This window comes from Myotis myotis, unplaced genomic scaffold (genome assembly GCF_014108235.1).
Source record: "Myotis myotis isolate mMyoMyo1 unplaced genomic scaffold, mMyoMyo1.p scaffold_m19_p_9, whole genome shotgun sequence".
Classification (NCBI taxonomy): domain Eukaryota; kingdom Metazoa; phylum Chordata; class Mammalia; order Chiroptera; family Vespertilionidae; genus Myotis; species Myotis myotis.
Genome location: NW_023416401.1, coordinates 10,097,762 through 10,113,232, shown reverse-complemented (window position 1 = coordinate 10,113,232; position 15,471 = coordinate 10,097,762). Strand labels below are relative to the sequence as shown.

General features: G+C 56.8%; 1 protein-coding gene across 1 annotated transcript in view; it reads right to left on the bottom strand.

The window, feature by feature from the left end:
- MYO5B (myosin VB) overlaps window positions 1-15,471 on the bottom strand; it is a 197,725-nt gene that overhangs the window by 25,711 nt on the left and 156,543 nt on the right. Inside the window, exons 22-28 of the mRNA XM_036323412.1 lie at window positions 13,731-13,964; window positions 9,533-9,617; window positions 8,325-8,473; window positions 7,103-7,222; window positions 4,956-5,096; window positions 2,449-2,514; window positions 612-851 (exon numbers count right to left, since the gene is read on the bottom strand). Coding sequence (XP_036179305.1) covers window positions 612-851; window positions 2,449-2,514; window positions 4,956-5,096; window positions 7,103-7,222; window positions 8,325-8,473; window positions 9,533-9,617; window positions 13,731-13,964 — 1,035 coding nt within the window. The remainder of the gene's footprint in view (window positions 1-611; window positions 852-2,448; window positions 2,515-4,955; window positions 5,097-7,102; window positions 7,223-8,324; window positions 8,474-9,532; window positions 9,618-13,730; window positions 13,965-15,471) is intronic.

Below are 15,471 nucleotides of genomic sequence, written 5' to 3'. Positions count from 1 at the left end.
TCTGCTTGGAATCCTCCACACCAGTGGTTCTCAACCTTGGCTGCACATTAGAATCACCTGGGAATCTTTTTAAAATCCTGATTTCTGGGCCTCATCCTCTGGAAATTCTGTTTCTTTGTTACTAATGTTGTGGCCCCACCCCCATAACAAAGAAACAGAATTTCCGGAGGATGAGGCCCAGAACTCAGGATTTTAAAAAGATTCCCAGGTGATTCTAATGTGCAGCCAAGGTTGAGAACAACTGCTACACACCCATTCCTGCCACCCTACCCCACCCCATCCTCCCGGCTCCGAAGCCACCAGCCTGACCCGGTGGCCTCTGCCCTTCCCTCCGCTCCACACTCTGTCCCAGACGCTGAAACATGGGGAACAAATGCTGAGTTGGACTTGTCACCCTGAGAGGACCAAGAAAGAGCAAAGACTTTCACCTCAAAATTTAAGTAAAGAGCAAGGGGCAAAGCACGAGGTGAAACACCAGGCGAGGGGGGGAGGGGGGGAGACGATCTGCTGGGACCCTAGTTCCTTCTGGACATGCTCGTATTGAGAAATGTTTTGAGGATTCTAGAAACTTGTCCCAACACACCCACCCACCGAGGCCGCCCTGCTGTTACCGCGCTCTTGCCCGCCAGGCGGCGCTGGTCGGCACTGACGATCTGGGTCCTCAGGATGAGCACCTCCTCCTTGCGGACCTCGAGTTCCTCGTTGGCCAGTCGGAGCTGGTTCAGCAGGAGGCCGTAGCCGTCGGGGGAGCCGGGGGCGGCGTTGTTCTGGGTGGCCTGGTCGGCCACGGCCTTCCTCAGCTCGTTCAGGTCATTCTTCAGCTTCTTGTTTTCTGACTCCAGCTCCTGCCTCTGGAAGACGGCCGAGCGACAGGCTCCGTCACTCCTGAGCCCACAGCGCTCTCCCCACGCGGGTCCCCCTCCGCCTCCCTCACCCAACCTGCCCATCCTCCCGAGGAACCGAGAGCAACTCGGTCGGTCGGGATCAGGGCGTGACCCGGGGCTGTTCTGGGCAACGCAATGGTTCCCAGAGTTATGTGTGGTCCCATCACACTAACCGACCCTGGGAGATGGGAGACGTTCCCAATGACGAGGCTCGGGGAATGGGAACGGGGGTGGGGCAGCTCTGATGCCCCTTTCTGCACACGCCCCCCTGCAGGGGGCCCACTCCCCCATCACAGCAGGAACGCAGGCCCCTGTGCCCTGGGCCTCTGGCCTCCCTCCCTCTACCTCCCCACCTCTCCCGGGCCAGCACTGGACACAGCGGGATCCCTGCCTCACATCTCTCCCTGAAAATCCTGATGGTTTGTTCAAAGTGGTTTTATCCCACTGGCCACATTTTATTAGAACTGAAACCGAATCCGGCAGGTAAGACATGTGACATAAGAAACGCGTGTTAATGCCCTAGCTGGTTTGGCTCAGTGGATAGAGTGTCGGCCTGTGGACCCAAGGGTCCCGGGTTCGATTCTGGTTAAGGGCACGTGTCTGGGTTGCCGGCTCAGTCCGCAGTGGGGGGCGTGCAGGAGGCTGAAAATTGGTGATTCTCTCTCATCATTGATGTTTCTCTCTCTCTCCCTCTCCCCGCCTCTCTGAAGTCAATAAAAATATTTTTTTAAAAAAGAAAAAGGAATACGTATTGAGTCTCTGGCCCCAGTTCCTGGCACAGAGCCTCTAAAATTCTTTTGTCACATCCTGAGTGTGTATGCTAATGAGGTGACTCTTGGAGGATGCGGATTGGCTGCCAGAGGAGCCAACCTTGTGATTAGAAAGCCCCACCCACTGACCTCCAGAAAGGGAGGGGGAGGGCCTGGAGATTGCCTTAAATGCCAATAAACTGATCAATGGGGCCTATGCGATGGAAGCACCATGTAAACCTTAAATGATGGAGAGCTTGGGGCTGTGAGCACACGAGGTGCTGGCAGGGCTGGGCCTGCAGAGGCCGCGGAGGCGCCCATCTCCCCTCATACCCGTCCTCTGCCCCCTTCCATCGGCCACAGCATCCTTATGCGAAACCAGCAAAGGGCTTTCCTGGTTTCTGTGAGCTGTTCTCACAAACGACCGAACCTGGAAGGGGGGGGGGGGGCGCTGATTTGTAGGCAAGATGGACGGAAGCGTGGGCAACCTGGGAGCTGCAAATGTGATGGCGTCTGAAGTGGGGACAGTCCTGTGGGACTGAGCCCCCAGCCTGGGGTCTGTGCTGACTCAGGTAGTCAGGGCCAGAGAGGAGGTCAGTGGCAGGACACCTGGGCGTCCACAGAGACGTGGACAATTGCTTGGTGTGGAAAACCCCAGGTTTGGGGTCAGAAGGAGGGAACAGTTTCCTGTTAACATATATGACAGCTCCTCGTAGTAAAAACAAAATTCCCTTCATTTCGAGGACATGGTGTGGGTATGGCCCTGCTTATTAGCAGCCTTATGGGAACCTCCCCGGCGGGAGTCTGAGCCTCACCTTCAGCGTATTGTAGGCTAGATCTGTGTCCTGGTCCAGGTCGATGTCGTTCTTTGGTGGCTCCACCTGCCCAGACAGAGGCAGAACGGTGAGCACAGACGCCCAGCTGTGGTCAAACTGTTTCCCCCACACACGTGTGCTCCCTCCCCACCTGCCACACGCAGCTCGCCACTTCAGGCCACCAGGAGGCGCTCCATAAGCATCTTCCCCAGCCCCCCAACTTTACTCCTTGAGGCTCACAGGCACCTGAATACGTGTAACACCCTGTTAGGGGTTCAGTCCCCCCAACAGATAGGATGAAATCCCAACCCCTGTTGAATGTCACCTAGTCTGGAAACCAGGTCTTTGCAGATGTTATCCAGTTAAGATGCAGGCATTAGGATGGGCCTCATCCACTAGGGCTGTCCTTTAAGGAAGGGAGGACAGACAGATGCCAGGATGCCAGAGGTGAGCTGCCACAGCTCAGACAGAGCGCGGAACAGGCTCCCCGAAGCCTACAGGGAACACGGCCCCGCGGACACCTTCATTCCTGACCTCCGGCCTCCGGAACTCGAGACAGGAAGTTCCTGTTGTGGTGCTTTGTTTCGGCAGCCCCGGGAACCTAGCACTGTGAGACTCAGGTCCTTGTTTAAGAGGTTAATTAACGCATCATAATGATGTAATTATTAATGAGGTGAAACCCGAGCTACTCAGGTGAAGGGGGCATGTGTGCACATGTGTATTCTGTTTTCCCAGTTACATCTCTGAGCCCTTGGGGAGGAGCCCAATTCCTCATCCACCCCACAGCAGACAGGGTGGCAGGCGCCCCCCCCCCCCCCCAGCTCAGCCAGTGCTGTGTGACACCAGAACTCGGGGCTGGTGGGTGTGGCCCAGGTGACTACCAGGCCTAGGAAAGGGAGCCGGGCAGATGGGAAAGGGACAGCCTGGCTGGCTGTCACCGCGGCCCCTCCTCAGGGCAGGCGCAGTCAATCCCACACAGAGGTACATCTCAGACGTCCCGGCATCCCTTCTGCAAAGGCTGGGCTCTGTAGCCGAGACCCCGGCCATCTCTCTCCAGAACAAAGACCCTCAGGGTTCTTGGGACCCAGGGCAGGTCCAAGGGCACGTCCTCAGAAAGCCTGGTCTCGGGGTGCTGCAGAGGGATCCATCACCCCGCCCCCCGCCCCCTCTTACTAAGCCCCGTGGGAGACAAGGCCGCTCCCCTTGAAGAGAGACCCTCGGTGCATCCACAGGGCTATGGGCCACACCTTCAGCTCCGACTCTTGCCGGGTCAAAGAGATGCCCTTTCTCATTTGGTATCCAGACAAACAAAAGATGTAAAGCCAGGATTTCAGAATGACGAGGCCTTTCCGTGGTGGGGACCGGGGAGCGAGTCCTAGGGGCAGCCGGGTGGGCCGGAAACCTGTGAGCCAGGCACCGTCCGCTGCCGTCCGTGCAGTTTTGAATATATCTGATCTGTGCTCACCTGTCAGGGCAGCTTTGCTTCTAACTGAGCGAGTCATTTATAAACCTAATCTTTTCCCTTGTCATTCGGAATCCAGCCCCCCCGAGACATTTAAATCCATCAAGCAAGATTTGCCTCCCCTCCCCACTTATGGCTCAGAAACCCCAGGAATAAACTAGCATCGGTGACACATCCGATCGGGAAGGGAAGTCAGGTGTTGCAGAAGGAGACTGTGTAGGGGAAGCAGGGGGAGGCAGGGCTGGGGGGGGGGAGAACGGTTGAACCCCCACAATGGGTAATTCGGATCTGAGAACAGGCCAGAGGCCCTGGACAAACCCACTGTGAGGTCAGCTAAGGATATGACCCGTGTCGGAAACGGTCTTGCATCGCTTCGAGGGTCCCTATCCCTCCCCAGCAATAGCAGACCGCTCTCCCCCATGTCACCCTCAGCTCCCATCTGTACCCACCCATAGTTACTTCAGCACGACAATGCTATTTCCTATTCCCCCTGCTTTACCCGGTCCTCCCGAACTAGCTTACAAATTCCTCATGGCTGGGGCTTCCTCTTACACCTTTATCTCCTCTCACTCAGTGAACATTTCAAATATGCATTCAGGTGCCCAGCGGGGCCTTGCTTTGGAGCGAGTGGCATGTCTGGGGACGCTAAGGCTTCCACACAAGCCACTGAGATAACAGGGCTGTGGTGAGGGTGGTCGTGGGAAGGAGGGGGGTGATGCAAGCTGGGCTGCCCGCCCAATGGGGCTGGACGCAGCCGGGAAGGGGCACTCGATGTTCTCTGCTCTGATTTCACTTCTCGTATTTATACTTTGACCCCACACCCTGCTCCACTTCCCAAGTGGGTGACGGACGGCTCGCTGGCCTCGCCAGTGGAACCCTTTGCCCTGGGGGCACTGTAACCCTTACTTCCGTCCATCCAGGGTGATGTGGGTGGCACACGTGCAATGATGACGTCAACACAAGACAAAGTTCCTCTCTGAGACCCACAGGGCGACACCCCCGCTGAGCCCCGGGCGAGCGGGCTCTGCGGCCGCAACCTCCGCACCTGGACTTTCCTGCCGTCCTGCTGCTCTCTCCTCTCCAGCTGCGCCTGCAGCTTCCTCCGCTCCTGCTCCAGCTCCCGCACGCGCTTCTGCAGCTTCAGGAAGACCGTCATGTCCAGGGCCGCCTTCTCCAGGCCGGTTTCCTTCGGAGGAGGGTGGGGCAGGGAAGAGGAGGCCTTAGGAGAAGTGCCCCGGGGGACGCACAGCACCTCACTGCCTCCCGCCACCTCGCTGTCCCCCCTCTCCTCCCAAACATCAAATCACGTCTTGGGTACAAAGACAGCCCCAACCGGCCATCACTTCTCATGTGAACATCGTGCTCCGGGCGCATTTCTGTCTGCGTAACATCTGAGTCTCAGCCATTTACATTCCTCCTGTGTGAGCCACGTAAGATGACTGATCATATATCCAAGAACAAACAGATGAAGACACAGCCATTTCATTTGGAAATTAAAAGAGCTCCCTTCTGGAAAACAGTCTCATCCCAGAGGAACGGTAAAACGCGGGACGTCTGCTTCCTGATGAGGGACCAGCGTGGTTACCAATCACGGCAGGTGGGCTGCCACCCCCACAACCGCGCCTGGAAACCGCCAGCAGGCACCCTGCCCCGGACCCCCTGCTCCTGCAGCTCTCACAGCTCCAGTCCCCACATTTCCCCTTAGATCCACACCCGGGGTTGCCCTCCTGAGCTCTGTCACATGTGGGGTGTATCTGGATGAGCCTATCCATGTGGATCTTTTAAGCACACGTATGGACATATGTGACAATGGAATTTGGTTTGCCCAGCATTTAATGAGGGCTTAGTGCACAGCCAGGACTGTGCCTGCTGCTCTGGCCATACAGCCACACGGAAGTGCTCCTGTCTGCATGTGATGGCCACACACACACACACATACCCATGGGTGGTGCGTCTAGAGTCCAGGCTGACTGCGAGTGCAGTGGCAAAACCAAGGCCTGAAGCCAGCGTTTATAAAATGCCTACTAAGTGCAGATGGCAAACAACAAACTGCACTTTTATTCCAAGGCCCTCCTTTTCTATCCTCCTATTCTTTTTTATTTTAAATCATTTTTTAAGTATTTTTATTGATTTCAGAGAGGACGTGAGAGGGAGAGATAGAAACATCAATGATGAGAGAGAATCATTGACTGGCTGCCTCCTGCACTCCCCTGCCCCCCCCCCCAATGGTGATTGAGCCCGCAACCTGGGCATGTGCCCCGACCAGGAATCAAACTGTGACCTCCTGGTTCATGGGTCGACACTTAACCACTGAGCCACGCTGGCCGGGCTCTCCTATTCTTTACTCCATCACTCACTCTCGTAACCTTTATTTTTCCTGACAGCACTGTTGTGCCTGCAATTATATCACAGACTTCCTCCATCAGCTCATTCCCGTCCATTCCCCATCAGACGAGCTCCATGTGCCCAGGACCTTCGCACTCTGTCACCGCTGTTTCCCCAGCACCTGCCAGCAACACCCAGCACAGGCGTGCTACACACACACACACACACACACACACGCACACGCTGCTATAACTGCCCCTCCCCCACACCCACCTTCACCTACTCCCTACGGTTCATACGCTCTCGGTTTTCTCCTTTTCAAAGGCCAGAGGAAAAACTGTGTCTTTGTACCTCTGACAAAATTACACATCGACTGATAAATCCACGGTGTGTACATTATGTAGCGACTCTAAGAGGCCATTACTGACAAAAATACAGTCAAAATGACTAGTATGTGTTGTCCTTCGAGTGTTACCCAGCCTCTGAGTCAGGGAGGAAAACGTTCTTGCGCATTTATGAGACTACTGTATGCACTGAGTGGGAACAACCAATTACACCCATTCTAATGGCTGAGCTGTTCCTTCTGTGCCACTTCACGTCTCTGCAGTCACTCCTCAGCTTTGCAAGAGGCACCCGGCCCTACCTCCTTCCTTCCTTCCTGGAGGGCGGGCAAGGCGAACGGCTGTGCGTCCAACAGCAATGCACTGTTTTGCACGGCCTGCTCACTCCAGAGTATTGCCTGTACGTCACTGCAGCCCAAGGGCCTGCTGTCGGGAACGAGCCCCCTGGGACTCTGGTCACCACCAACCGAAGAGGAAATCCCTGTGGGGCTCCCCGCCTGGGCACAGGGCGAGGCCTGCCGCTCACCTCCACCTGCTGCAGGGCGTCCTCCGTGTCTCCCACCTCAGACGTGGAGATGGAGGGGTAGTTGGAGTCCGATTCTAAGCTACTTTGGTTTGACGGGTTCCGCTTGTGGCCTGGGGTTTGCTGTTTCAGGAGACAAATGTGAAAATGAGCTCATGTGCTAAGAACTGTGACTTTCCACGAAAGGAGGCGCTGGAGGTGGACTCTGCCTCGCTGGTGAGCGCTGGGTTCCCTGGTCTCTTAACGAAATACACCCCCACCGAGGCCAGTCTCTCCGGGGAGGTCTCCCTTCCCCCCGTCCTGCGGAAAGAGCACAGTCCTGTCCCGGGACCCCGCTCCCACACCTGCCCTCAGGCCCCACGTCAACCTGCCTCCACCAACCGGCTTATGAAAACCGTCATCTTGTTAGAAATAGAGGCTACCGTCTATACTGTTCATTGAAAAATGCCTCCCCGCCCCTCCACCCCCTGCATCTGATTTGGAAACTGGTCTTGGTAGCAACATCTTAGATTTCTATATTCCTATGCAGCTTCTCTTCATGGTTTCTACGCAATTAACTAGTCCAGTGGTCGGCAAACTCATTAGTCAACAGAGCCAAATATCAACAGGACAACGACTGAAATTTCTTTTGAGAGCTAAAGTTTTTAAACTTAAACTATATAGGTAGGTACATTGTTATTAACTTAATTAGGGTACTCCTAAGGCTTAGGAAGAGCCACACTCAAGGGGCCAAAGAACCCCATGTTTGGCCGACCACGGAACTAGTCAGTCTTGCTTGAATGTGCATTTCTGGAGGGAGTGTTTGTAGGTGGTGAGAAACCATGACAAGTCGTGAAATATGACATTGCCACGTGGAGAGCATTTCGTCAACGATTAGGGAAAACGACCAGACGCCGGGACCTCTCAGTGTGCACACAACTGCAGCCGCGGTCAGAACTCCCCGCTCTGTTACTAAGGCAACATGGATGCTCCCCCAACAGGAAACGAAAGAGAACACATCCACTGACACTCCTGAGATCTCGGCGAGATCCCAGAGCCGGGAAAGGCCCCGTCCTGGGGCGTGACAGCCGGCCCAGCTCTCCTCTGTGATGCCTCCCAGGAAAGGCCGGGACACGGACACCACACAGATGCCCGAGCCTCGCGTGTCGGACGCTGCCCGGGGCTGGAGCTGCCCGAGACCAGGCGGGGAAGCCGGAGGGGCAGCAGGACCGCCCGCCCTCCTCGCCTTTATAATGGTCATCTCGTCCCGGAGGTTGTCGTATCTCTGCTCCAGCCGGGAGTACTCCTTCACAAGGTTCTGGTACCGGGACCGCTCCTCCTCCAGCTCCTTCTTCACCAGCAGGTTCTCCTGGGCGGAGCCGCGCGCCAAGTCATCTGGAAGCAAGACACGCATCCTTCAGAACACCCCGACATCCCCACGCGTGTTCTGACTCATGCTTTATGGTCGGCCCCTTGTCAAAGGCTGCCCACGCCAGCCCCTGGCACAGACACGGCGAGCTGACCCAGCGCCCTCACCTGCCTCCCAGCCCGGGAAAGCTTGCTCTAGCGGCTTACGCTTTAAGGGGGGAGAAAGCCGACCTGCCAGTGGGGCGTGGGGGGCAGACCAGGCAGCACACGGGTCAGCTCCCTGGCTGGACACACCAGCGGCTGCTGGAGCATCCCTGCAAGAACCTGGGCTTTGTTCCTGATTTCTCTCCTGTTCCGGGTCTTTCTAGTTCCTGGAGTTCAGGGAGGTTCAAGGCAATAAGGCAATGAGGCCAAAGGTTAGGGGGCTTTTCTCACACCAAAACGTATTACTGGGGGACGGGGGGTGGGCAGGAGGGCGACAGGGGGAAGAGTGATCTGCTGGAGGCCACACTGAGTCAGGCGAGAACCGGGGCTGGGACCCCACGGCTCCTCTGTGGCCAAGCAGGATGTGGGGGTGACAGCACCAGAGGGGCTGGTGGGTGCTTGAGACAGGTGACCTGGATGTGACCCACAACCCTCTCCTCAGCAAACGGAAACAGATGACCCCCCGGTAGAAGGAAGCACGGCAGGAACGGTGATGCTAACGAGGAATTTAACAGCAGCAGCCACTGGCCCCTGAGTGCTCGCTGCGTGTCCATCACCAGCGTAAGCGGCCGGCGCAGTCTCTACTCCTCCCTGAGCCCCGCAGCTCTGTGCCCGGATGCCCATTCTGCAGACGGAGAGGCCGAGGACGGCACTGCTCAAGGCCCGCAGGAGGGACCCCTGACTCCAAGCCCCAGGCACTACACTGTCCGTTACCCGTGTGTCTCCACGTGAAACGGAGGGCCCTCCTCCTGCACCTCCCGTCGACAGAAGCCCCTTCCCCACGGCAGCCCTGATGAACCCACGCTGGCTGGGCCCCTGGGGAGATCGCCGCGGGAAAGAGATGAAAGCTCAACGTGAAGACTCGAGCTCTTTGGAGCTTACCTTTCGACTGGCTCAGGATTTGGTGGTTAAGCTGTTCTTTCTCATCTTTCAAGAGAGCGTTTTCCTGCTCCAGGTCTGCGACGCGCTGAAAGAGAGGATCACAGAGCACGTGTTTCCCCAGAAGCTGGCAAAGGCGAGGCTCCTTTTGTGGGGTCTGACTTTTAGCTGGTTGAGTTCAAATGCTCTTTTGATGTAAGAAAATGGAACCAGGGAAAGGTGCTTTCCTTTCCAGGGAAAATGTGCAATGAAAGACAAAGTCCATTAACCATCTGTATACCATAAGCGTCTACAGACGCAAGCGGAGGACTTTTTAAATTAAATTCAAAATATCGTGGCAGCTAACTGGTTAAAACAAGACAGTCGAGCTCGTCACAGTTTAGGGTCTCCCGGTGCCCACAAAACCCCAAGCTCCCCTGCCTTGCTCAGGCCCTAGGCAAGATCCCAGTTGGCTTTACTGCAAAAACTGACAAGCTGATCTGAATAATCACATGGAATATCTAGGGATCCAGAACAGGCAAAATAATCTTGAAAAAGCACTAGAGAATTCATACTTATAATTTTAAAACTTACTACAAAACTATAGTAATAAGATAGTGTGGAGCTAGCATAAGAAGAGACACAGGGATCAATGGCAAGAACTGAAATCCAGAAATAAAGCCCCCATTATAAGTCAATAAAGAAAGAAAATTTTTTTTCAACAAACGTGGCTGGGACAACTGGATTTTCACAAACAAAAGAATGAAATCGAACTCCTACCTCACACCACATACAAAAATAAGCTTAAAATGTTTCAAAGGCCTAAAGGTAAGCGTTAAAACTATAAAAATCTGAAGGAAACATAGAAGCAAATCTTTGTAATCCACCAGGAGGCACATACTACATAGGAAAATCATTCTTTAAGTGCATCTAATTTGCTATTATTGGAGGCAGTTCACCCCCAATGGCTTCATGAGCGCCTTCAAATTAGTTTGGCAAATCATCGGAATAGCTTGCATTTTCCTTTCCTAGATGCCCAAGCCAAGTCATGGAGAACAGTGACAGAAGCATCCACGTGGGGGGTGCCTTCCACATGGAGCCTAGAGTGGGGCCTGAAGGTCAGGCGGCCAGGAACAGGCTGTCCCCCTGTCCTGGCTGACCTTGGGGCTGGGGGTGATGTCACAGCAGGCTGGGAAGGACGCGACCACGGAACTGGGACTCTGCTTCCCCTAACCGCGCTCTGAGCAGGCAGACGGCTCACCAGGCAGGTGTCACCCGAGAAGGCTCCCCAGGCCCCCCCGTCCTCGTCACTGTCTTCTGGGCACCCCGAGGACAGTCACATCCCTTGGAACTGGAACACGTCCTCGGACCAGTCAGAGCCAATGCCTCACCACTGGGTGGGACACGAAGCTCCATTCCTCCCAGCGCACCCGGCATCACCTCACTTCCCTGCAGCCGCTGTGGTCCAAGACCTCCGCCCGGACTGCCGTCGGGAGACCCAGGTGAGCGCACGCCCCAGGAGTCCTCTGTGTGCGGGAGCCTCATGTCCTCCCCCACCTCCTGCCAGGCTTGATGCGAGGAGGCTGGCGGCCAAGGCGCTGGCACTGCTGTTCTGAGCCATACATCAAAGTGGCACGGGCAGCGTTGCCGTTCCTCCTGCCTGAGCGGTTCTGGAGGTGGGCCCAGCGGTTCTGGAGCGGTCCGGCAGACAGACAGCAGGAGGGACGGTCCCCCCCCTCGCCTCCGCGTCCGCCTCCGCGTCCCGGGGGGCAGACAATGCTTCCCCAGTCACACCTCCCGAGCACTGGCCACCCTGCCTTCCCAGCTGCCTGGCGTGGGGAGTGTGCTGGCAGACAGGGCAGGCGACAGACTTCTGCAGCCAAACGGCCCCCCTTTGCGAGCTGTCAGGGATGCAGACGGCAGAAAAGGACACTTAACAAGAACCAGGAGCGTTCCCCTCAGCAGGATGGGGGGGGGGGGACCTTGACTCTCACAGGCAGTATTCCTGGGAGTGTCTCCTCTCAAAGGTGACCTGGGACAGACCGCCAGAGCCAACGCCGGGCAAACCTGCTCCTGTCAGGCTCACGGCGCCCGGGGAAGTGAAATGAAACGAATGTCCCGCCTCTCCCAGCTCATCTCTGGGGACACAGATGTAGCGCTGGGCTTTTGTTTCTCTCGACTTAATCTTTTCAAGTTCGGTGTTTGCACTGGAGAGCGAGCCAGATGCAAAGGAGCTGGTAGACGCTGTGGAACGAACGGCTGGATGCTGATGGTCAGGAAGGCTCACCGGCTACGGTTGTGACCGCGTCTTAGATGCCGCGCACCTACCACCCAGCAGACAGGACAGGCCCAGGGGCCCTGGGCTCCCGCAGCCACGGCAGGGCAGCCGCAGCCTGACAATGAGGACTGTCACGGTGGGGAGCCCCAAGTTCCCGGATGCCGGTTCTGACACAACATGTGCCGACAGAAATTCCAAATCCATCCGTTAAACATCCCCCGGCAGTCGGCTCGCTCAGCGCCGAGCAGGCCCTGGACAAGCCGGGGGAACCGCTGTCTGGTTACTCAGCGTTTGCCAGGATCGGACTCCGTGCCTTTGACTAGGCCCCGAAGGTGGAGGGGAAAACGCCAGCCGCCCCCTCACACCCCCGGCCTCAGAAATAAAGAGGCTCTGGAGGCCCTAGAGAAGGGATACATTTTGCTTCCACGTTTTTCTCTTCCTGGAGAGAGGCGGACATTGCACTTAATGAATCGTCTTATGCCCGTTGTGCTCCCGGTACCAGCTTGGGGCCTGCACGTTTGGGGTCAGGGAAGGTGCCGTGCTGGTTCTGCCTCGGCATCGACTGTTCCCATGCTCTCAGCGTCCTCGAATTTCCTCTTCCTGCCAGTTCCAGACTCTCATCGTCTGTAAGACCTAGCTCAACGCACTCCTAGGACACAGTAACACCTTTTTTAAAGGAGAGGGGCAGGGTGTCCATTTCTCCATTTTGCTCTGCCCAGGGAGATTTTTGTAAGAAACCGCAGGCTCCCCTGGATGGAGATGTGGATGTTTAAAAGTGTGCTGAGCCCTGGCTGGTTTGGCTCAGTGGATAGAGCGTCAGCTTGCAGACTGAGGGGTTCCGGGTTTGATTCTGGTCATGGGCTCGATCTCCAGTAGGGGGCGTGCAGGAGGCAGCTGATCAATGACTCTCAATATTGTGTTTCTCTCTCCCTCTCTGTTCCTCTCTGAAAGCAATAAAAATATATTTTTTAAGAGCAGTGTGCTGAACCCCCAGTCACAGTGCCCTGGGGCAGCCAGGCAGGAGGCTGGGGGTTGAGTCAGGGCTCTCTGTGGGGTGGAAACGGGAGACCCATATTGTGGATCTGCTGGGTAAAAGGATGTCCTGTGTCTTATCTGACTGGTCCCCTGAGGGAACCCCCTTTTCCGTTTCTCCCAGTGGCACCAGTCTCAAGTCTCCAGTTCTAACCTGGCCCTTCTCCTGCCTCAGACGCCCCTTCTTATTTTTATCCACGTGGAAGGGTTACCATCCACCAGTTCCTAAGGGTCAATGGACAACAGGTGCCATGGTTGGCAGGTGACGGGCTGTGGTCCCGTGTTCCCAGCACAACACACTTCACCCCAAAGGATGGAGTGGTGCGGCAGTCCCGTCACTGTGGAGTGTGGGAGAGAGGGGCAGGGTCCCGGGTCCGTGGAAGCCTCCCGCGGCAATCGGGGCAGCCCTGGTCTGAACAGCTCCCCTGGGAGTGGAGACCGGAGTGTTCGCATCCTGACTTTGGAGATGGGTGTGGGGGTCCATCCCAGGAAGATCTATCTTCTGGGGCGAGCACCCCGACCAGAGTGGGCGAGTCAGACGGAAACCATCAACACTGAGACGCGGCAAACTCCCCAGTGACGAGGACTGAGCACGAACAGGGGCGCGTGGAGGCTGCCTGTCAGCCCTGCAGGCCACGTGGAGAAGAAAGTCGCTACGTCTGCAGGTCCCCCTGCCAGCGAGGACTCAGGCCGCGGGGCGGACGCGGAGACCCCAAAGCCAGCGTGTGCACCCCTCAGCTCATGGCAGAAACTCACCCAGGCCTGAGGGTGCCTGACATCGAGCACAGAGAGACAGTCAGCAGGCGGACGGCCCCCAGGAGGCCACCCACAGCGTGAAGGAGCATCACCTGGAGGGGACGTGCGCGGCCAGCCCCCGTCCGCCGGCCGCCCCTCGGCCCGCCGCCGCCGTACCTTCCGCAGCTCGTCGTTCTCCCGGCTGTGGGCGTCCTCCAGGATCTTGCGCTCGGAGTGGGCCCTCTGCAGCTCCGTCCGCAGGCTCTCCACCTCCTCCTGCAGCCGCAGGCCCACGTCCCCGCCGGGGCTCTGCTGGTAGTGGGCCAGCTCCTTCCTCAGCTTCGTCACCTCCATGGCGTGGGCGGAGGCGGCCGCAGACAGCTGCTCCGACAGCGTCTTGAACTCTTTGTTCTGAGGGGAGACACAGGGAGAGGGGGGAAGAGGCGGAGAGCAGCGTTATCTGGCCGGAAAATACATGAAGGCGATTAGAAATAAAAAGGACGGTTCAAGGTGGAACTAAACCTCACAGTCCCTGCATGCTCGTGTGCCTCCTGGCAAGTCCCTGACGAAACTCTTTGTGGGGCGGGGAGAGCGAGAGGGAAACAGAAGTCACCAGCACGGATGCTCAGGGGGCGCCCCGGGCAGTGGGGCGCTGAGCCGGCGGCAGTTGGCTTTCCCCGGCCGCGGGGCAGACCCTGGGCCTGGTGTTCAGGTGGTGGGAACAGCGCAGCTGCTTCCCGGTCCTTCGCGGCTCTGCAGGACTCCCTGCTGTCACCCTGCCCTCCTACCCTGGGGCTCACGGCACAAAGAGCTGCAACCTAATCTCTGGCTATGAGACAAAGGACCCCTTCCCGCCCTCTCCCAAGGAGGCCCCAGGACCCCTCACCACCTGTCAGCTCGCCCTGCAGGGCTCCAGCTCAGAGACCGAGGCCCTGACAGAACCTTCCAGGCCGCACCCCATGGGTCACGTGTCCCCTCAGTGAGAAGCACTCGCCCCCATGGGCCTGGTGCAGGTGTGGGGGGCCGGGGACATGGACGCTGGCTGAGCTCACATGGAGGGAGCACTGAGGGCCCAGGCCAGTGTCGTGCACCCGTGTAAACATGGGCAAATCGGTGCTGCAGGAGCCGAGTGTCAGTGGGCAACGTGGAGAGAGAAGGGGGGCTCCCCACACACTCAGCAAATAGTCACAATGACCGCCCGCGGAGCTCCACGGAGAACAGAACTACTGGCTAAAACACCAATAAGCTGGCCATCAGGAATCAATGCTCATTGACGCCAGAAATTAAGCTCCATGGAAAGCAGTGAGGAGCAGAACAGCTGTTGGACCCATTCGCTGCCACGCCCGCCATGGGACCTCACGCCTGAGACACCCCTTCCTCAGGGCAGCGCTGCACCCGGGCTGCCGGGCAGGTGAGTTGGACTGGAGCGCTCTTGTGCCCACAGCCAGCTACCCTGTGCCATGCTCAACCCGACAAGCTATACACAAGAGCTTCGTGGTCCCCAGCCGGGGGGGAAGGAGGAAAACCATCACAAGACAGTATGCAATATGACAGTATGCACACATTCCATACACAGCACCAGCACTCAGTGGGGCGCTTGCTATGGGGCAGGCTCTGTACTACGTGAGTTCATGTATTAACTCATTCACTCCTCAAAAAACCCCTATGTAGTAAGGCTGACTCACAGTCCCATTTCACAGTTGAGAAAACCAAGGCACAGGAGGCCAAAAGCTGTGACTTATAACACACTGTTTTTCAAATGTAGATGGATGCTTTTGTAAGTCACAAACATTAGCTAATTTAACATATTTACTGAGTGCATGCTACGTGTACTGAATCAAATTGATTCACAAGGCTACTGACTGAATCCATGTTTGTGGGGTTGTTTTTTTTTCAGATAAAATATATTTAAATATAG